We start from the raw sequence: 23541 nt of genomic DNA, 5'->3' as shown, positions 1-23541 counted from the left end.
AAAGTCTCTCGATGTGGTCAGAGCTTTGAAAACTTATGTTGCCAGAACGGCTCGTATTAGGAAAACGGAGGCTCTGTTTGTCCTGTACGCTTCCAACAAGATTGGGGCTCCTGCTTCTAAGCAGACTATTGCACGCTGGATCTGTAATGCGATTCAGCATGTTCATTCTACGGATGGATTGCCGTTACCGAAATCAGTGAAGGCCCATTCTACCAGGAAGGTGGGCTCATCATGGGCGGCTGCCCGGGGAGTCTCGGCGCTACACCTTTGCTGAGCAGCTACTTGGTCGGGTTCAAACACTTTTGCAAAATTCTGCAAGTTTGATACCCTGGCTGATGAGGACCTCATGTTTGCTCATCCGCACTCTCCCACCCGGTCTGGAGCTTTGGTATAAACCCCATGGTCCTTTTGGAGTCCCCAGCATCCTCTAGGACGAAGGAGAAAATAGGATTTTAATACCTACCGGTAAATCCTTTTCTCTTAGTCCGTAGAGGATGCTGGGTGCCCGTCCCAGTGCGGACTCTATCTGCAGTACTTGTTCATAGTTATTGCTTTTGTTACACAAAGGTTGTGTTTTGGTTTCGATCAGCCTGTTGCTGATTTTTTGGTTCATGCTGTTAACTGGTTTTAGTTAAATGCCATGTTGTACGGTGTGTAGTGGTGTGAGCTGGTATGTATCTCACCCTTGGTTAACAAAAATTCCTTTTCTTCGAAATGTCCATCTCCCTGGGCACAGTTCCTATAACTGAGGTCTGGAGGAGGGGCATAGAGGGAGGAGCCAGTTCACACCCATTTAAAGTCTTAAAGTGCCCATGTCTCCTGCAGATCCCGTCTATAACCCATGGTCCTTTTTGGAGTCCCCAGCATCCTCTACGGACTAAGAGAAAAGGATTTACCAGTAGGTATTAAAATCCTATTTTTTATTTGCGTGTCAATCATAAGTTTAGGGTCTTATAAGTGTATAGTATAACAATCATATTGTAAAAATAATTAGGAGAGCTGGTTTAAATAAATATGTCCCCTCCGTTCCTATTTCCATTCTGTTTTAACACGAGTCACGCATATAAACTCTAAAATGTAACTACTAAAGGTGTAAAATATAATTCTCCTTCTAAGCATTACTTATGACAACCTACCCCATATATTATTGTTATATTTTTAAAATGTTGAATTTCATCAGATTTTTGTGGGTGGTGCATTGAACCTTCTAAAAATGTAACATAAAAAATGTAACGCAAGTCACATGGAATGACCCAAAAGTGCTACCTCTTGCGTAACTCAGTAACTTCCAGTTTGTTTGAAGGACGAGCACCTTGCCATATGGGAGGAATTGAGCTCTATGAATGCAGCATGCAATGATTTCTTGCTAAATCTCTGCTGAGAGACTGGCAAATACCATTGTCCTTTTATTTAAACAAGTCACCCAGAAAACAATTGAGCCCTATGAGCACTTTTCTAGCTAGAATATTATTATTATTATTATTATCATCATCATCATTGGTCATTTGTGAGTATTAATAGGATTTTAATTGTAGATACTATGCTGGTCAAATTGCAGCGCATAATATACTATATATAATTATTGTTTATATAATTCTAGTTACAGCTATAATATAGTTGGATAGATAATTTTTAGGAACATTAGTGGCTATGGTATGTTAGATGATCTTGTTCTTTTGTATACGGATTAGTTACAAGTGTTGTATGGTTATTATGGCAGTGTAATATGCGGATTTGTGATTACTTCATTTTAAATATGTTAAAAGTGAAGAAAATCCATTACTTATTTGGATCATTTCCAAAAAGTAAATAACCTCTCTGCTTTCTTTCAAATGTCTTGGTGACCTTCAGATATCGTTGTAATTGGAAGGTCCTCAGTGTAATGCCGCAGGGAGAACTCATTGTTTGTCTGAGTTCTCTCTGCATAGAGATGACTAGTTTCTGCCTTTACAGATCACCTCTACAAGCCTGCAAAAGTAGTACATACAATGGACAATACATATCACCAGTGCTTAAAGTGGTCCTAGAGACATGGTGTAACTCGCCCCCGCCTCCACCATGGCTGTGAAATAAAGGGATTGCGTGTGCACCACAAAAAAGGGGTGTGGTCTCCAAAAGAAAGGGGCTTGGTCACCCAATAGTATTCCCAATTCAAATTATGCCGCACGGTAGCACAACCTTATTAACATTACACCACACATTAGTGCCCCTTGTACACAAAGCCCACAGTAGTAGCATCCCAAATACACATAATGCCCACAGCAATAGTGCCCCTTATACAATGCGCTCAGTAGTAGTGCCCCTTATGTCCCCAGGAGTGATGCCCCTTATAAAGTGCCCCTTATGCAATGCCCTCATTAGTAATGCCCTGTGTAGTGTTGCTCCTGTAGTTATGCCCCAGTAGATTTGTCCCCAGTAGTTATGTCCCAGTAGATTTGTCCCCAGTAGTTATGTCCCCCGTAGTCATGCCCCCAGTCAGTAGTTATGCCCCAGTAGTCATGCACCCAGTAGATATGCCCCCAGTCAGACGTGATGCCCCCAGTAGATGTGCCCCCAGCCATTGTGCTCCCTAGTAGCGCTGCTTACACACATACTAAAAATGAAAAAAAAAAAACACTCCATACTTACCAGCCCCGCTCCTGCTTCCGGACCGCTGCTGCCCGCCGCCTGGCCACCCGCTCTTCGGATCTATGGGAGAGACGTCATGATGTCTCTCCCATAGCACCGCACGTACACACTGCCTGAGCCGGAAGCTAAAAAGTGTAAAACCATGATTTGCTATATGTATAAATGTGGATAAAATGTTGACAGTCTCCTTTATCTGGGGTGGGTGGACGGTTAATTTATTGCAAACCCCACTGAGTGGCACTGTCCCATTTAAGTGTGATCTTTAATTACTACTATTTTTCATTTGTAGACCAGAGATGACTTTCTTGGTCAAGTGGATATTCCTCTTTACCAGTTTCCGGTATGTACTGTGCTGCTTTTCATCAGAATGTTAACACTCTGTTCTGTTCCTCTGTAACCCTAATCTGCTGATCACAAGATCCCTGCTTTTTTATTTATATAAGACCAATAAAGCTGATATGTGTACTTTTCTCCAAGTACAAAGCAAGCCTGCCAGGGCAGTTACATTTGAAGCTCTCGCACTGAGCTAGAAGCTGCCACACAGCCGCTGGGATATAACAGAATATCAGGCTTTGTAAATCTGAAAAATAATTAACCATATGTTAGCCTACTGAGCTAAATATTGCCATGGGCTGTGCATGGTTCTTGCAGTCAGATGGCTCTTCACTTGGTGAAGTGGTTAATTTACAGTAAGAGATGTAGACTGGATGTTCTGCCAGGCAGGAGTTTCTCAGAGTGTTTATGACATTGACTGCACTGCAATCTACGCTTTATAGCAGGCATCTTAGGTTGGTTTACCCATAAGCCTATTCAATTAGAAGACTTCTCTAGCACATGTTACACTTGCAATAAATATTTTACTCTTGACGTGTTATGTACATTTTTCAATTTAGAACAGCCGGTACAGTACTATGCTATATGACGTTGCCAACGTTTTTCCTTTCTGATAAACCTTTCACAATTTGTTGATGAAATACCAAAGTTAAAATTATTTCCTGTTTTACTGCTGTCTGTTACTGTCAATATATTGGGCTTCTTTATAAAGAGAATCAGAGATGTTGGGATATCTCTAACTATGCATGTGACTAGGGCTGCATGATTTACTTTTTTAAAATGTCTGCTTGCTATTTATACAAAAAGATTGGTGAGTTTTTATTTATTTTTTCTCTCTTACGTCCTAGAGGATGCTGGGGACTCCAAAAGGACCATGGTGTATAGACGGGATCCGCAGGAGCTTGGGCACACTGAAAAGACTTTAACTGGGTGTGAACTGGCTCCTCCCTCTATGCCCCTCCTCCAGACCTCAGTTAGACTTTGGGCCCAGGACTGACTGGACACTCACTAGGGTAGCTCTCCTGAGTTTCTCTAGAAAATACTTTTTGTTAGGTTTTTTATTTTCAGGGAGACCTGCTGGCTACAGGCTCCCTGCATCGTGGGACTGAGGGGAGAGAAGTCAGACCTACTTCTACTTAGTTAAGGGCTCTGCTTCTTAGGCTACTGGACACCATTAGCTCCAGAGGGTTCGATCACTTGGTGCGCCTAGCTACTTGTTCCCGGAGCCGCGCCATCACCCCCCTCACAGAAGTCAGAAGAAAGAAGCCGGGTGAGTATGCAGACGACAGAAGACTTCAGTGACAGCAGAAGACTTCAGTAACGAGGTACAGCGCAGCGGTAGCGCTGCGCTCCATGCTCCCACTCACTTCACCAACGGCACTCACAGGGTGCAGGGTGGGGGAGCGCCCTTGGCAGCATGTTACTGGGTCTGGGAAGCTGGCAGAAGGCTTTTCGGTGCCTCTGCACCGTTTTCGTACCCCCGCCAGCATTTTCATTTTTCAAATTTTAGCGGGCTGAAGCGCGCCGGGAAATGGCGGGGCTTAGCCGCACAGCTCACCAGCGCCATTTTCTCTCATCCACGCCGCGGCATGAGACGCTGGCCCGGGACCTCCACTACAAGCAACAGGGAGCTAATGGGGGGGGGGGGGTTATGGCGGAGGTGGCACAGTTATTGGTGCATAATTATTTGTATTTCTAGCAGCACTTTCACCATATATTGTTTAGTGGGATATATGGGCGCTGGGGTGTGAGCTGGCATACTCCCTCTGTGTTTCTCTATCCGGGCTTCCTTGTGGGTCGGTCCCCTAGCTGAGGCTGTGTGTGTGTGTCGGTGTGTCAAAGGGAAAAAACCTGAGGTGAAGTTTCCCCCCTCTCATGAAATGAATACTCTTTGTGAAAAGGCTTGGGAGTCGCCGGACAAGAGGTGGCAGATTCCCAAGAGAATTTACATGGGGTATCCTTTCCCCTCTGATGACAGGGAAAAATGGGAGTCGTCTCCAAATGTCGACAAGGCTCTATCCCGGTTATCTAAGAAGGTGGCGCTTCAATCTCCTGACACGGCAGCACTCAAGGATCCAGCGGGTCGCAAGCTGGAGACGTCTCTGAAGTCCATTTTCGCTAATACGGGTGCTTTGCTCAGACCTGCTGTGGAGTCTGTATGGGTGAGTAGTGCTATTGCTAAATGGGCTGAGAATTTAGCTGCTGATATGGATACCCTTAATAAAGATAATGTTCTTTTGACTCTTGGTTATATCAAGGACGCTGCAGATTACCTGCAGGATGCGGCGAGGGATGTTGGTCTCTTGGGATCAAGAGCTAATGCCATGGCGATCTCGGCCAGGAGGGCGCTGTGGATCCATCAATGGAATGCTGATGCCGACTCCAAGAGAGCTATGGAAGCTCTCCCCTTCAAAGGTAATGTCTTGTTTGGTGACGGCTTGGCTGACCTGGTGTCTACCGCGACTGCGGGTAAGTCGTCTTTTCTTCCTTATGTTCCCACACAACAGAAAAAGGCACCACATCAGCAGATGCAGTCCTTTCGTCCAATTAAATACAAGCGTGGAAAAGGTTCGTCCTTCATCGCTTCAAAGGGTAGAGGAAGCGGAAGAAAGTCGCCTGCAGTGTCAGGCGCCCAGGACCAAAAGTCCTCCCCTGCCTCTACCAAGTCCACCGCATGACGCTGGGGCTTCCCTGGGGGAGTCCGGACCGGTGGGGGGCTGTCTGCGGATCTTCAGTCAGGTCTGGGTTCAGTCAGGCCTGGATCCTTGGGTCCTAGAGATAGTATCTCAGGGATACAAGCTGGAGTTTCAGGAGGTGCCCCCTCACCGGTTTTTCATTTCGGCCTTACCAATGTCTCTTCCGGACAGGGAGGTGGTGAAGGCAGCAATACAAAAGCTGTGTCAACAGAGGGTCATTGTTCCCGTCCCAACGGGGGAAGGGGTTCTACTCGAGCCTCTTTGTGGTACCGAAACCGGACGGTTCAGTCAGACCGATTCTGAACCTAAAATCCCTCAATCCATACTTGAAAGTTTCCAAGTTCAAGATGGAATCTCTTCGAGCTGTGATTTCCAGCCTAGAAGGAGGGGATTTTATGGCGTCAGTCGACATAAAGGATGCCTACTTACACGTCCCGATATATCCTCCGCATCAAGCCTTCCTCAGGTTTGCGATACAGGATTCTCATTACCAATTTCAGACGTTGTAGTTTGGGCTTTTCACGGCCCCGAGTGTTTTCACCAAAGTCATGGCAGAAATGATGGTTCTCCTTCACAAGGAAGGGGTTACAATTATCCCGTACTTGGACGATCTCCTGATAAAGGCGAGGTCCAAGGAACAGTTGCTGAGAAATGTGAATTTGTCTGTCGGTTCTGCAACAACACGGTTGGCTCCTAAATTTGCCAAAGTCTCAGTTGATTCTGACCACTCGGCTGCCCTTTCTGGGCATGATTCTGGACACGGGCTTACGGAAGGTGATTCTTCCGGAAGACAAAGCTCTGGAACTGCAGACGATGGTCAGGGAGCTTCTGAGGCCGAAAAGTGTGTCGATTCATCAATGTACTCGGGTTCTGGGGAAAATGGTTGCGGAGTACGAAGCCATTCCGTTTGGCAGGTTTCATGCCCGGGTGTTTCAGTGGGATCTGCTGAGCAAATGGTCCGGGTCTCACCTGCACATGCACCGGAAGATAAGTCTATCTCCCAGGGCCAGGATTTCTCTCCTGTGGTGGCTACAAAGTTCTCACCTCCTAGGAGGGCGCCGATTCGATATCCTGGATTGGGTCCTGTTGACAACAGATGCAAGTCTCCGAGGCTGGGGCGCAGTCACCCAGGGAAGAAATTTCCAGGGGAAATGGTCGCTCCAGGAATCTCGTCTCCACATAAATGTTCTCGAATTAATAGCCATTTACAACGGCCTGCTACAAGCAAGAAGCCTTCTTAAGGGTCGGCCTGTCCTGATACAGTCGGACAACATAACAGCGGTGGCGCATATAAACCGTCAAGGCGGAACAAGGAGCAGGGCGGCTATAGCGGAGGCCACAAGAATCCTTTGCTGGGCGGAACAGCACGTGAGCGCTCGGTCAGCAGTCTTCCTTCCGGGAGAGGACAACTGGGAAGCAGACTTCCTCAGCAGACACGATTTCCATCCGGGAGAGTGGGCTCTTCACCAAGAGGTATTTGCAGAAGTAACGAAGCGTTGGGGAATTCCGCTGATCGACATGATGGCGTCGCGCCTCAACAAGAAGCTTCCGAGGTATTGTTCCAGGTCAAGGGACCCCCAGGCCAGTGCCCTGGTAACTCCGTGGGTGTTTCAGTCGGTGTATGTGTTCCCTCCGCTTCCTCTCATTCCAAAGGTACTGGGAATCATTCGACGAGCAAGGGTTCAAGCGATTCTTGTCGTTCCAGATTGGCCAAGAAGGGCCTGGTATCCAGATCTTCAGGAATTACTTGTGGAAGATCCTTGGCCGCTCCCTCTAAGAGAGGACCTGTTATTGCAGGGACCATGCGTGTTTCCAGACTTACCGCGACTGCATTTGACGGCATGGAAGTTGAGCGCCAAATCTTAGCTCGAAAGGTATTCCTGGGGAGGTCATTCCCACTCTCCTTAAGGCGAGGTAGGAGGTTACGGCGAAACATTATCACCGTATTTGGAGAAAGTATGTTTCATGGTGTGAGACTAAAGCTGCTCCTGCGGAAGAATTTCACTTGGGTCGGTTTCTCCATTTTTTGCAGGCAGGCGTCGATGCAGGCCTGAAATTGAGTTCCATCAAAGTGCAGATTTCGGCTTTATCGATCTTCTTTCAGAAGGAATTGGCTGTACTCCCAGAGGTTCAGACTTTTGTGAAGGGAGTGATGCATATCCATCCTCCATTTGTGTACCCGGGATCTTGAAGTGGTCTTAGTTTCTTATGTCTTCCTGGTTTGAACCTTTGCGTAAGGTTGAGTTAAAGTTTCTCACTTGGAAGGTGGTCATGCTGTTGGCTCTGGCGTCTGCCAGGCGAATGTCAGAGTTGGCGGTCTTATCTCACAAGAGTCCGTACTTGATTTTCCATTCGGATAGAGCGGAATTGAGGACTCGTCAACAATTTCTGCCGAAGGTGGTTTCTTCGTTTCACATTAACCAACCTATTGTGGTACCTGTGGATACGGGTGCTGTGGCAGTTCCAAAGTCTCTTGATGTTGTGAGAGCTTTGAAGATCTACGTCGCCAGAACGGCGGTGGCCAGGAAAACAGAGGCGCTGTTTGTCCTGTATGCTTCCAACAAGATTGGTCATCCTGCTTCGAAGCAGACTATTGCACGCTGGATTTGTAGTACGTTTCAGCAAGCTCATTGTTCGGCCGGGCTACCGGTGCCGAAATCAGTGAAGGCCCATTCTACCAGGAAGGTGGGCTCATCTTGGGCGGCTGCCCGAGGGGTCTCGGCACTTCAACTTTGCCAAGCAGCTACGTGGTCGAGTTCAAACACCTTTGCTAAGTTTAAAAGTTTGATACCCTAGCTGAGGAGGACATCATGTTTGCTCAATCGGTGCTGCAGAGTCGTCCGCACTCTCCCGCCCATGTTGGAGCTTTGGTATAGACCCCATTGTCCTTTTGGAGTCCCCAGCATCCTCTAGGACATAAGAGAAAATTGGATTTTAGTACCTACTGGTAAATCCTTTTCTCCTAGTCCGTAGAGGATGCTGGGCGCCCATCCCAGTGCGGAAGGTTACTTGCAGTGTATTCTTGCTGGTTGTATTAGTTTACACATGGGTTGTGTATTTGTTGTTTCAGCTTGTTGCTTTAGTTAATTCATACTGTTATCTGGTTTACTGTTACTCCGGTTGTACGGTATGTTGTGGTGCTGGCTGGTATGCTCTAGCCCTTAGTTTAAACAAAAATCCTTTCCTCGAAATGTCCGTCTCTCCTGGTCACAGTTCCTATAACTGTAGTCTGGAGGAGGGGCATAGAGGGAGGAGCCAGTTCACACCCAGTTAAAGTCTTTTCAGTGTGCCCAAGCTCCTGCGGATCCCGTCTATACCCCATGGTCCTTTTTGAGTCCCCAGCATCCTCTACGGACTAGGAGAAAAGTAAAACCACCTTTTTATATATTTTTGAATAGTTGTTTGTTTTTTGGTTAAATTTTACCCATTGCGCATTCTGTGTTTATAGCAGTAAGTGAAAGGTAGCATAGACATATTCTGTATGTTCAGAAACAGGTATTTGATCCCTATGGAGGAATGGACAGCCTTTATTCACAGGCTTCCTCGCAAAACAAATATATTGATATGTCCGCATTGTTTTTACTGTAATCACGCCAAACAGCCCCTCATGGCATGTCAGGTCGCGTGAGAATCTCTTTTGCCGAAAATGCGTCTTAGTTGCAACGAAAATGTACAAGGAGACTGTGCTGAGTAATTTGATGACACTGGCATACATATGTTCGTGCAACAGTGTCTCTGAATCTGTATTAAAAGTGCTACAATGTAGCAGCTGCAGCTTTTTTCCAATACAAGTTGGTTTCTGTTCCATTTACAGTCTGTCACACACAATATGCATGTGTCATATATCAAATTAATCCGCACAGTCTCCCTGTACTGCATTGCGTTGTGAATAAGGCACATTTTCAGCAAAAAATGACGACCAATGTTAGCAGAGTTGCACAGGACCTGGCAGCTCACTCAAACCAGGCATCTCGCGTTGTATATGGCTACAAATTGTTAGGGTTTTTTGTGATTATTTTTTTATTTATTTTTTATTATATACAACTTGTTGTCTTATATGGTCAGGGGAGTCAGACCAGTCATTGGAACTGACTTGTCTGAGTCCCATTACTGGCCACCTAGACATTGCCGTAATTATGGTGCCAGCTGTCACCATTGTGGTACAAGGTAGGTGGCATAGGGTCCCTTTGACCTTGTACAATTTACAACCTGCACCCATTCTAGATATACATCAGAGAAAGGCCAATAATGCCACTCTAGCCACTTGGTTCTCTGCTGCTCTCAGCAGCAGGGACTATTCTGAGCATCAACAACCATCTAATCACTCCTCAAAGCATCCAATCTGGCTGTCTGGGAAAATTATGTTTTTGTTTTTTTGTTGGTTTTTTAAACACAACTATATAGGGCCTTTTATCAATTATCACTGCTTTATTACAGACAGAAAATCCCCGGTTGGAGCGACCATATACATTTAAAGACTTCATCCTTCATTCACGAAGGTAAGCTAAATAGACAGTTGACACTTCCAATTTTGTCTAAACTGCAATATGAACATACTCTATAACGCAAATGTTTTATTTTACGGGTTAGTCTGTAAAGCATAGTTCTTGAACCCCAGATAGTGTTTTGTATATGTGTTTTTATAGCTACACTAGTTTTATTTGTTGCCGTGATACATTTTATTTCACATAAGGGAATAAATTTGGACATGGTACTTGGGGGAGGGGACAAAACATTTGTTTTGGTTTTGAATAACTGTAATTTTTTTATTTTTTTTTGTATGACCACTTGTGTTGAGTGGGGGCTTGACTCTTGCCTTCACAGACTATGGGGAAGATGGCGTTTGTTCTTGCGGGGAGCATTGTGGTTTTTCCTTACAGTCCTGCTAAACTTAAGAATAACTGTACTATATTGTAGTATACGGTGCATTGCGCTTAGGGAAGCCAATCCCGGGATTGGCCATTTTTTCAATCCCGTGTATCTGGATTGAAAACTGGCCAATCCCGAGATTCCCGGGATTGGCTTTTAACTATATTTCCAGTTAAGTTCTACATTCCTAGTCCTTTAGCTTGCGTCTTATAATGCAGTGTAATCTTAATATTGTGGAATTGTCTGCATTGCTTACACAGCACAGTATCATCCACTGTGAGGGAGATCAGATGGAACATCATGAGTGAAAATGAAGAATAGAAATCATTATATATTGCTTATATATCACTTTTCAGGACATGAGCAAATAGCTTACATGAAGTATCGATCTGTGTTTTCATTTTCTTGTTTCATTTAACAAGCTGTTGAGAAATGAATATAGAGTCTACTGTATGCAATATAACATGTGCTCATGTGATGTTTTATATTACACTGCGCATAAAGTTACAGCCGTGAACAGTTGCTTTTGATTGTGAAAATGCCAGTGCTTCACTAAATAATTTTAGAAGGAACTGTGGTAGTAGCGTTTAGTATTTGTTTACAATTTGTATATTAATTTTATTTATTTTTCTCTAACGTCCTAGTGGATGCTGGGGACTCCGTAAGGACCATGGGGGAACAGACGGGCTCCGCAGGAGACAGGGCACTTTAAGAAAGAATTAGGATTACTGGTGTGCACTGGCTCCTCCCTCTATGTCCCTCCTCCAGACCTCAGTTTGAATCTGTGCCCGGACGAGCTGGTTGCACCTTAGTGAGCTCTCCTGAGCTTGCTAATAAGAAAGTATTTTAGGATTTTTTATTTTCAGAGAGATCTGCTGGCAACAGACTCTCTGCTACGTGGGACTGAGGGGAGAGAAGCAGACCTCACTGTGGATAGGTCCTGCTTCTTAGGCTACTGGACACTATTAGCTCCAGAGGGATCGAACACAGGAACGCACCCTTGGTCGTCCGATCCCGGAGCCGCGTCGCCGTCCCCCTCGCAGAGCCAGAAGCCGGCGTGAGAAGCAAGAAGACTTCGAAAGCGGCGGCAGAAGACTCCAGTCTTCATATGAGGTAGCGTACAGCACTGCAGCTGTGCGCCATTGCTCCCACATTAGACTCGCACACTCCGGTCACTGTAGGGTGCAGGGCGCAGGGGGGGGGGGGGGGGCGCCCTGGGCAGCAATTAAGTACCTCTTGGCATAAAAGAGCATATATACAGTTGGGCACTGTATATATGCATAAGCCCCCGCCATTATTTTACACAAAATCGCCGGACAGAAGCCCGCCGCTGATGGGGCGGGGCTTCTTCCTCAGCACTCACCAGCACCATTTTCTCTCCACAGCTCCGCTGAGAGGAAGCTCCCCAAGCTCTCCCCTGCAGAATCACGGTAGAAAGAGGGTAAAAAGAGAGGGGGGGGGGCACATAAATTTAGCGCAAAATCAGTGTATACAGCAGCTACTGGGTAAACACTAAGTTACTGTGTAATTCCTGGGTCATATAGCGCTGGGGTGTGTGCTGGCATACTCTCTCTCTGTCTCTCCAAAGGGCCTTGTGGGGGTTCTGTCCTCAAATAGAGCATCCCCTGTGTGTGTGGTGTGTCGGTACGCTTGTGTCGACATGTTTGACGAGGAAGGCTATGTGGAAGCAGAGCAGGTGCAAATGAATGTGGTGTCTCCGCCGACGGCGCCGACACCTGATTGGATGGATATGTGGAAGGTGTTAAATGATAATGTAAACTCCTTGCATAAAAGGTTGGATAAAGCTGAAGCCTTGGGACAGTCAGGGTCTCAACCTATGCCTGATCCTACAGCGCAGAGGCCGTCAGGGTCTCAGAAGCGCCCACTATCCCAAATTGTTGACACAGATATCGACACGGATTCTGACTCCAGTGTCGATGGCGGTGATGCAAAGTTGCAGCCTAAAATGGCTAAAGCCATCCGCTACATGATTATAGCAAAGAAGGATGTATTGCACATCTCAGAGGAAAACCCTGTCCCTGACAAGAGGGTTTATATGTTTGGGGAAAAAAGGCAAGAGGTGACTTTTCCCCCTTCACATGAGTTAAATGAGTTATGTGAAAAAGCTTGGGAATCTCCTGATAGGAAAATGCAGATTTCCAAACGGTTACTTATGGCGTATCCTTTCCCGCCAACGGACAGGTTACGCTGGGAATCATCCTTTAGGGTAGACAAAGCTTTGACACGCTTATCTAAGAAGGTAGCCCTGCCGTTACAGGATACGGCCACCCTAAAAGATCCTGCGGATAGAAAGCAGGAAGGTATCCTGAAGTCCGTTTATACACATTCAGGTACCCTACTAAGGCCGGCAATTGCGTCGGCCTGGATGTGTAGTGCTGTAGCAGCATGGACAGATACTCTATCTGAGGAACTTAAAACCTTGGACAAGGATACTATATTACTGACCATGGGGCATATAAAAGACGCTGTCCTATATATGAGGGATGCCCAGAGAGACATTTGCCTACTGGGCTCTAGAATAAATGCAATGTCCATTTCTGCCAGAAGGGTCCTGTGGACTCGGCAATGGACAGGTGATGCCGACTCAAAAAAGCACATGGAGGTTTTACCTTATAAGGGTGAGGAATTGTTTGGGGACGGTCTCTCGGACCTAGTTTCCACAGCTACGGCTGGGAAGTCAAATTTTTTGCCATATATTCCCTCACAACCTAAGAAAGCACCGTATTACCAAATGCAGTCCTTTCGATCACAAAGAGGCAAGAAAGTCCGAGGTGCGTCTTTTCTTGCCAGAGGCAGGGGTAGAGGAAAGAAGCTGCACAATACAGCTAGTTCCCAGGAACAGAAGTCCTCCCCGGCTTCCACTAAATCCACCGCATGACGCTGGGGCTCCACAGGTGGAGCCAGGAGCTGTGGGGGCGCGTCTCCAAAGTTTCAGCCACCAGTGGGTTCGCTCACGGGTGGATCCCTGGGCTATACAGATTGTGTCTCAGGGATACAAGCTGGAATTCGAAGTGATGCCCCCTCACCGTTACCTCAAATCGGCTTTGCCAGCTTCCCCCATAGAAAGGGAAGTAGTGTTACTATTCCACAATGTTTGTGGTACCGAAACCGGACGGTTCGGTCAGACCCATATTGAATTTAAAATCCCTGAACATTTACCTGAAAAGGTTCAAGTTCAAGATGGAATCGATCAGGGCGGTCATTGCAAGCCTGGAAGAGGGGGATTTTATGGTGTCTCTGGACATAAAGGATGCTTACCTGCATGTCCCCATTTATCCACCTCATCAGGAGTACCTCAGATTTGTGGAATCAAACAAGAGACAGAGGTAATAGCCAACGTTTCGGAGCTGTGCTCCTTTATCAAGACTTAAAGAATACTGACATAAAATACATTTATATACCTTACTGTATACTCACCAAGCGTGCACAGGGGAACCGCCGCAGCCGCCCGCTCTGGAGTCCAAATGGCGTCATCGGCAGCCGCCGTCGCAGGGGCGTGGGGCGGGTGGAGTGAAAACCATCACCATGGTAACGAGTGAAACAGGCTACGGAGAAACAGGCACAGTAATCAACAATAATGAGTACCCTAAACAAATCATGATGGCACAAAAAGTGTGGCTCACTATTCAATATATAAAGCCTAAAGATAATAGCAAATGCTAAAGTATAAGACATACATGTCTCGCAGTAATAAGAGCATACAAGATGCTCAGTGCAATAAAACAGCATACTACCAATCAAATGGGTGGAATCAATGGTAGATATGTATAACACTAGACACATATTAGAGCTGTAGATCCCTTACTAATGCATAGATGCACAGGCATGATAATGAAAGAGTATGGCACCAAATAGAAAACTCTACTATTGTCCAACCATAAGTAAGAAATCTAATTGTTAAGCATAAGGGAAGAAAAAAACAAGAATTCATAAAAAACAAGTAAGTGCAAGAGATTCATTGAGTGCCAATGGTTGGACAGTTTGTAGCACATGTATCCATCTCGCTTCTTTCTGTAATAGGATACGGCCTCTGTTACCACCTCTGGGATTAGGGGGAACCCAATCGATGATGCGGTACCTGATGGAGGACAGATTGTGATGCGAGTCCCTGAAATGATGAGCAACTGGCTGATCACAATCTTTACCTTCAAGGGCTGCACGTATGCTGGACCTATGTTGGGTCATGCGTTCCTTCATTTGTCTAGTGGTCTTGCCCACGTATAGTAGACTACATGGGCATTTAATATAATATACCACAAATCTCGTGGTGCAAGAGACCGGATGCTGTATCTTAAATATTTTGCCCGAGCTGGGATGCGAAAAGGTGTTACCTGTCTCCAAAAAGCTGCAGGTTGTGCAACCCAAACATCGGTAGTTGCCACCCTTCCTACTTAAGAAATGGGTGGCTGTGGTTGCCGTGTGCTGGCTGATGTCGTTATGGACCACTACATCTTTGATGTTTCTACCTCGAAAGAATGATGGTAGGATGGTCGTGTCCTGTAAAGCTGGTAGACTGCGATCCTGTGATATTATGGGCCATATATCCTTAGCAGTTTTCATCAGTGCATTACTCGAAGTGGTGTATTGTTGAGTCCATACAATCCGATCCTCACGTACTGCGGGATTAGTTTTATACAATGCCTGATGTCTAGAGATGGATAGAGCCTTGTGTTTAGCTGTTTTCAGCGCTCGGGGATGATAACCTCGTGCCAGGAACTTAATAAGCATCTTATCGATTTGGACGATGGTGTCAATGGGGTCACTGCATATGCGAATAATTCTCAAAAACTGTGAGAACGGAAGACCTTTGACTAATGAAGGTGGATGATGACTAGCTGCATGTAACACCGTGTTACGGTCCGTTGGTTTGAAATACATAGATGTGTGCAGAGTACAGTCCTCCTTTTGTTTTACTGTCACATCTAAATAATGGATGCACTCAAAGCTGGTATCGGTGGTAAATTTAATAGGACTGTCTTGGCCATTGATATCCCTCATCATGGCAAGGAATGTTTCTTGAGTCCCATTCCAGAACAAGCAGATATCATCGATATACCTAGTATACCCGGTGATCTGCTGACGTCGGATGTCATCCACAAAGAAGAAATCCTTTTCCACCGCAAACATATAGATATTCGCGAAGCTTGGCGCTACGCAGGAACCCATGGCACAGCCTGAGCGTTGGATGAAGAACTTGCCATCAAAGATAAAGTAGTTCCGCATAAGCGTTAGCCGTAGTAGTTGAATAAAGAATTCCACATCAGGCCCAGTGTATAGCGGATGATCACTGATATAACGTTTCACCATCTCAATGCCATGTTCTTGTGGAATTGATGTATATAAGCTCACGACATCAATGGTACACATGAGCTGTTTCACTGGCAAAGGTGAGAGTTGCTGTAACCACAAAATAAATGTGGTCATATCCTTGAGGAAAGAGGCTTCCTGATTGATTAATGGCTGTAGAAAATTATCTAAATACTTTGAGATATTGTAATAGAGTCCCTAGCCGCAATGATAGGGCGTCCAGGAGGTTTATCACGGTTTTTGCGAAGTTTAGGTATGGTGTATAATACAGGCACTTTGGGCCAGTCTACTGTGAGAGCTTCTTTGGTTTTAGAGTCAATGATGTGCATATCCATACCCTGAAGTAGAATTTCATCAACTTCTTTTTTGAATACTTGAGTGGGATCGGAGGAGAGCTGTTCATAAACATGAGTGTCAGATAATCGCTGGTATATTTCATCAGTGTAATCGTCCAGATTTTGGATCACAATGCCCCCGTCCTTATCTGCAGGGCTGATGACAATGTCACGGTATGCTCCCAGATTTTTGAGGGCACCTCTTTCAGAAAGAGTTAAGTTATAATCCACCTTGCTTTTGTGTAGACACTGTTGTTCCATGACACTCTCCATGTGTCCCGTAAAGTTTTTGATGTTACAGTTGAAAGACTGTGGTATGAACATGGATGGTTTATGAACTGGTGCACTTGTCGTCAGAGTAGAGGTTTTGCCAAAGTATTCTCTGAGCTTTAAGCGTCGGTCAAATTTAAAGAGATCCTCTTTACTTTGGAAGCCGTCCGGCTTCAGTGCAGGAGAAAAAGATAAACCTTTATGTAACACCACGAGTTCCTCAGCAGTGAAAGTGCGAGATGATAAATTGAAGATTATCTCTTCTGGTTGTACTTGCGCTTTGGCTTGGCGCGCCCACTGCCCCCCACGCTGGGTGGGGGCTCCCTTGTTAAATCTAGGGTGGTACGTGTGGCCACCCCTAAAGGGGGTTTCTGACTACTGCAGTGTGCACCTCGCTCTGCTCCTTCTGTCTCACTGGAGGATGCTGTCCCACTGGATTGATCTGTCTCCAGTGGGAAACTGCGGGTTCTGCGGAACTTCGTTCTTTGCTCTCGGTTAGGCCCTCGATTGTATGCCCAACTATATACTTTAAACTCCGCGTAGTCACGTACCACCGTGGCCAATTTCGATTTTTTAAAGTTCACCAGATCAGCTCGATATTTGTCCACTTGAGTAGTTAATTTGCTTAGCCAGTCTTGCGTGGTGTCAGCCTTGATGGTATTTAAATGGGCATCCTCAAAGGTTTTGATTTTTTTCTGCTGCGATGTTCAATTCTCTCCTAGACTCCTCTATGACAAGTAAAATTAAATCATACGAGCATTTGTTAAGTACTGCCGCCCACCGGCGACAGAAATCTACGTTGTATCTGCCGATGGTTGGGATGTTTCTGATTCGAAACCCACGTGGTATTCATTTATCTCGGTAGTAATCCGATAGGGACACCCCGTGGAGGTAGAAGTCTATCTCACGCTTTTTTAGTCGCAGTAGCTGTGCCACCAGTTGTTCAATTGACTCAGTGCCTGCAGATTCCAATAGTTTAGCTTTAAATAAAATGTTCTCTGCTTCCGTATCGGTGAGGGACAACTGCTCACCTTGTGGCAATTGGAGATTACTGAATCCAGCCGTTTCATCCGTAGCCGACATGTCAACGTGTGTAATAGTAAAAACAATCACTGTGGCATCACAAGTGAACAAACAGTCTGATAAATGAAAAAGAAATATAGGTGCCTTGACTGCAGTAGAGACAATCCTGTGTCAGGTTGCACCACTGTATATAGAAACAAAGGTAATGTCCGGCACTCCAATAGAGCTAAAATCAACCAGTCTGGGTGCCCTTCCAAAAGGCAATATGGAATAGGGCAGAGGTTCTCAAACTCGGTCCTCGGGGGCCCACACAGTGCATGTTTTGCAGGTCTCCTCACAGAATCGCAAGTGAAATAATTAGCTCCACCTGTGGACCTTTTAAAATGTGTCAGTGAGTAATTAATACACCTGTGCACCTGCTGGGTTACCTGCAAAACATGCACTGTGTGGGCTCCCGAGGACCGAGTTTGAGAACCTCTGGAATAGGGTGTAACGGACGGCACTCCAGCATGTAGGTGAATCAAACAAGATACAGAGGTAATAGCCAACGTTTCGGAGCTGTGCTCCTTTATCAAGACTTAAAGAATACTGACATAAAATATATTTATATACCTTACTGTATACTCACCAAGCGTGCACAGGGGAACCGCCGCAGCCGCCCGCTCCGGAGTCCAAATGACGTCATCGGCAGCCGCAGGGGTGTGGGGCGGGTGGAGTGAAAACCATCACCATGGTGTATATATATATATATACATACATACATACATACATACATACATACATACATACATACATACATACATACATACATACACACATACACACATACATACACACACACACACATACACACACATACACACATACACACAGGGATACACAGCAGATTCTACTTGTTGGTCAAATATATTTGAAAATTACCCTGCAACCCTGAGTTCCCAAGTATCATATGTTCGATCTTAGAAACTATCAGGTACCATTAGCCACGTTCTGTTGCTTTGTGGCCTATCTGGCGGATGAAAGTGTTAAAGAACATATGGTTTATTCCTTTACTGGTAACTTCTTAAATAAGATATACCCCTGATGAAGTCTCGACAAGAGACGAAATGCTTTGGATAGCTGTCTTTTGTGATGTGATTTCCAATCTACACTGAAAAAGGAGGTCGCAAAAGAAATTTCTGTATATTTGTATCAACCTCAACCCCCATTTTTGGTTGTGAGGGGGCTATTCACCAAAGAACATTCTACAGTATATGTATAACTGACACTGATGTTGCCTTTTACATTTTTAATAAATTTGTGTATTGGAACCTACTGCTTTATTTCTACATTTTATAAAATTTTATGCGTTTAGTTTTGAGTGTCATAATAATCTTTGGGTACCAATTTCACTAGTCTGGTTTTAGTTGGGCAGTGAGATGGAATGTATCTGCATACTTTCTGACCACATTCTGCAAAACTAACAAATATATTTATTTAGTGCCTTGACCGTTCAATTTGTACTCCTTCATTTCAGTATTTTTTTATATGGCTATTTATTTGGCTGTTTAAGGTCATTTATGTTGGCGACACATTAACATTTGATAAATGCATAAAATATGAACTATAGAGTAGTATGCTCTCATATGTAATCCCCACGCATTCCTTCAACCACCTCTGAAACGAACAAGAGCCAGTTGGTGGCATTTGGGTAGAATAAGAGGAAACCTGTGGAAGAAAACTTTGCATAGCTGGTTATTAGTCATTAAAACCAATTGCATAAAACATCTTAAAGAGACTATGACGAACAATCCGGGTGGTGGTTATCTGGAGAAAACTACGTTCCACTGGTACGCCGTGACAAGTGAAATGTTGCTTGATTAGTGTTAGTAATGCGCTATTAGATTAGATGACCTATTAGTAATTACTGTTACGTTGTTTCTTGCTGCCTTGTCCGGAAAGATACTGTGCAGCACAATGTTAGGTGTGGTGCATGTTCCGTTTTATACTGCTCACAGTCCTAATGTTTTTATGAAAGTATAGCATGTATGGTTTCTTACCTAGTATGTCATTTTCCCAACAGTAACAAATCTAAAGTCAAGGGAAATCTTAGGCTTAAAATGACTTATTTACCGAAAAGCAGTGGATCAGAAGATGAAAACACAGAGCAAGGTGAAGAGATTGAGGTTAGTTTTATTTCTCTATCGTCCTAAGTGGATGCTGGGGTTCCTGAAAGGACCATGGGGAATAGCGGCTCCGCAGGAGACAGGGCACAAAAAAGTAAAGCTTTACTAGGTCAGGTGGTGTGCACTGGCTCCTCCCCCCATGACCCTCCTCCAGACTCCAGTTAGATTTTGTGCCCGAACGAGAAGGGTGCAATCTAGGTGGCTCTCCTAAAGAGCTGCTTAGAGAAAGTTTAGTTTAGGTTTTTTTCTTTACAGTGAGTCCTGCTGGCAACAGGATCACTGCAACGTGGGACTTAGGGGGAAAGTAGTAAACTCACCTGCATGCAGAGTGGATTTGCTGCTTGGCTACTGGACACCATTAGCTCCAGAGGGATCGAACACAGGCCCAGCCGTGGAGTCCGGTCCCGGAGCCGCGCCGCCGACCCCCTTGCAGATGCTGAAGCGTGAAGAGGTCCGGAAACCGGCGGCTGAAGACTCCTCAGTCTTCATAAGGTAGCGCACAGCACTGCAGCTGTGCGCCATTTTCCTCTCAGCACACTTCACTGGGCAGTCACTGAGGGTGCAGAGCGCTGGGGGGGGGCGCTCTGAGAGGCAAATATAAACCTTATACAAGGCTAAAAATACCTCACATATAGCCCATAGGGGCTATATGGAGATATTTAACCCCTGCCTGACTGGAAAAATAGCGGGAGAAGAACCCGCCGAAAAAGGGGCGGGGCCTATCTCCTCAGCACACGGCGCCATTTTCTGTCACAGCTCCGCTGGTCAGAACGGCTCCCAGGTCTCTCCCCTGCACTGCACTACAGAAACAGGGTAAAACAGAGAGGGGGGGCACATTAATGGCTATATATATATATATTAAAGCAGCTATAAGGGAGCACTTAATATAAGGATATCCCTTGTATATATAGCGCTTTGTGGTGTGTGCTGGCAGACTCTCCCTCTGTCTCCCCAAAAGGGCTAGTGGGTCCTGTCTTCATTAGAGCATTCCCTGTGAGTTTGCGGTGTGTGTCGGTACGTGGTGTCGACATGTATGAGGACGATATTGGTGTGGAGGCGGAGCAATTGCCAAATATGCAGATGTCACCCCCCAGGGGGTCGACACCAGAATGGATGCCTTTATTTGTGGAATTACGTGATGGTTTATCTTCCCTTAAACAGTCAGTTGAGGACATGAGGCGGCCGGACAATCAATTAATGCCTGTCCAGGCGCCTCAAACACCGTCAGGGGCTGTAAAACGCCCTTTGCCTCAGTCGGTCGACACAGACCCAGACACGGGCACTGATTCCAGTGACGACGGTAGAAATTCAAACGTATTTTCCAGTAGGGCCACACGTTATATGATTTTGGCAATGAAGGAGACGTTACATTTAGCTGATACTACAGATACCGTAAAACAGGGTATTATGTATGGTGTGAAAAAACTACAAACAGTTTTTCCTGAATCAGAAGAATTAAATGACGTGTGTGATGAAGCGTGGGTTGCTCCTGATAAAAAGTTGATAATTTCAAAAAAGTTATTGGCATTATACCCTTTCCCGCCAGAGGTTAGGGCGCGCTGGGAAACACCCCCTAAGGTGGACAAGGCGCTCACACGCTTATCCAAACAAGTGGCGTTACCCTCTCCTGAGACGGCCGCACTTAAGGATCCATCAGATAGAAAGATGGAAGTTATTCAAAAGAATATATACACACATGCAGGTGTTATACTACGACCAGCTATAGCAACTGCCTGGATGTGCAGTGCTGGAGTAGTTTGGTCAGAATCCCTGATTGAAAATATTGATACCCTAGATAGGGACAATGTTTTACTGTCGTTAGAACAAATAAAGGATGCATTTATCTATATGCGTGATGCACAGAGGGATATTTGCACACTGGCATCTCGGGTGAGTGCTATGTCCATTTCAGCCAGAAGAGCCTTATGGACACGACAGTGGACAGGCGATGCGGATTCAAAACGTCACATGGAGGTTTTGCCGTATAAAGGGGAGGAGTTATTTGGAGTTGGTCTATCAGACTTGGTGGCCACGGCTACTGCCGGGAAATCCACTTTTTTACCTCAAGTCACTCCCCAACAGAGAAAGGCACCGACTTTTCAACCGCAGCCTTTTCGCTCCTACAAAAATAAGAGAGCAAAGGGCTTGTCGTACCTGCCACGAGGCAGAGGAAGAGGGAAGAGACACCAACAGGCAGCTCCTTCCCAGGAACAGAAGCCCTCCCCGGCTCCTGCAAAAACCTCAGCATGACGCTGGGGCCTCTCAAGCGGACTCGGGGACAGTGGGGGGCCGTCTCAAAAATTACAGCGCGCAGTGGGCTCACTCGCAGGTAGACCCCTGGATCCTGCAGATAATATCTCAGGGGTACAGGTTGGAATTAGAGACGGATCCTCCTCATCGTTTCCTGAAGTCTGCCTTACCAACCGTCTCTTCCGAAAGGGAGAGGGTGTTGGAAGCCATTCACAAGCTGTACGCTCAGCAGGTGATAGTCAAAGTACCCCTATTACAACAAGGAAAGGGGTATTATTCCACTCTATTTGTGGTACCGAAGCCGGATGGCTCGGTAAGGCCTATTCTAAATCTGAAGTCCTTGAACCTCTACATAAAAAAGTTCAAGTTCAAGATGGAGTCACTCAGAGCAGTGATAGCGAACCTGGAAGAAGGGGACTTTATGGTATCCTTGGACATCAAGGATGCGTATCTACACGTTCCGATTTACCCCGCACACCAGGGGTACCTCAGGTTCATTGTTCAAAACTGTCACTATCAGTTTCAGACGCTGCCGTTCGGATTGTCCACGGCGCCTCGGGTCTTTACCAAGGTAATGGCCGAGATGATGATTCTTCTTCGAAGAAAAGGCGTATTAGTTATCCCATACTTGGACGATCTCCTAATAAGGGCAAGGTCCAGAGAACAGCTGGAGACAGCTTTAGCACTATCTCAAGAGGTGCTAAGACAACACGGGTGGATTCTGAATATTCCAAAATCCCATTTAATCCCGACAACTCGTCTGCTGTTCCTAGGAATGATTCTGGACACGGTTCAGAAAAAGGTTTTCCTTCCAGAGGAAAAAGCCAAGGAGTTATCCGATCTGGTCAGGAACCTCCTAAAACCAGGAAAAGTGTCAGTACATCAATGCACAAGAGTCCTGGGAAAAATGGTGGCTTCTTACGAAGCAATTCCATTCGGCAGATTCCATGCAAGAATATTCCAAAGGGATCTGTTGGACAAATGGTCAGGGTCGCATCTGCAGATGCACCTGCGAATAACCCTGTCACCAAAGACAAGGGTGTCACTTCTGTGGTGGTTGCAGAAGGCTCACCTATTAGAAGGCCGCAGATTCGGCATTCAGGATTGGATCCTGGTGACCACGGACGCCAGCCTGAGAGGCTGGGGAGCAGTCACACAAGGAAGAAACTTCCAGGGAGTATGGACGAGTCTGGAAAAGTCTCTTCACATAAACATTCTGGAACTAAGAGCAATCTACAATGCTCTAAGCCAGGCGGAACTTCTCCTGCAAGGAAAGCCGGTGTTGATTCAGTCGGACAACATCACGGCGGTCGCCCATGTAAACAGGCAGGGCGGCACAAGAAGCAGGAGTGCAATGGCAGAAGCTGCCAAGATTCTTCGCTGGGCGGAGAATCACGTGATAGCACTGTCAGCAGTGTTCATCCCGGGCGTGGACAACTGGGAAGCAGACTTCCTCAGCAGACACGATCTTCATCCGGGAGAGTGGGGTCTACATCCAGAAGTCTTCAACATGTTAATAGACCGTTGGGAAAGACCAATTGTAGACATGATGGCGTCTCGCCTCAACAAGAAACTGGACAAATATTGCGCCAGGTCAAGAGATCCACAGGCAATAGCTGTGGACGCACTGGTAACTCCTTGGGT

General features: G+C 45.8%; 1 protein-coding gene across 6 annotated transcripts in view; it reads left to right on the top strand.

The window, feature by feature from the left end:
- NEDD4 (NEDD4 E3 ubiquitin protein ligase) overlaps positions 1 to 23541 on the top strand; it is a 470501-nt gene that overhangs the window by 307386 nt on the left and 139574 nt on the right. For all 6 annotated transcript variants that reach the window (XM_063926139.1, XM_063926140.1, XM_063926138.1 and 3 more), the window contains 3 exons: positions 2918 to 2968; positions 10095 to 10156; positions 19545 to 19647. In XM_063926139.1, the coding sequence (XP_063782209.1) occupies positions 2918 to 2968; positions 10095 to 10156; positions 19545 to 19647 (216 nt within the window). The remainder of the gene's footprint in view (positions 1 to 2917; positions 2969 to 10094; positions 10157 to 19544; positions 19648 to 23541) is intronic.

The sequence above is a fragment of the Pseudophryne corroboree genome, chromosome 6 (genome assembly GCF_028390025.1).
Source record: "Pseudophryne corroboree isolate aPseCor3 chromosome 6, aPseCor3.hap2, whole genome shotgun sequence".
In the NCBI taxonomy this organism is placed as follows: domain Eukaryota; kingdom Metazoa; phylum Chordata; class Amphibia; order Anura; family Myobatrachidae; genus Pseudophryne; species Pseudophryne corroboree.
This window is presented reverse-complemented; position numbering and strand designations above follow the sequence as displayed.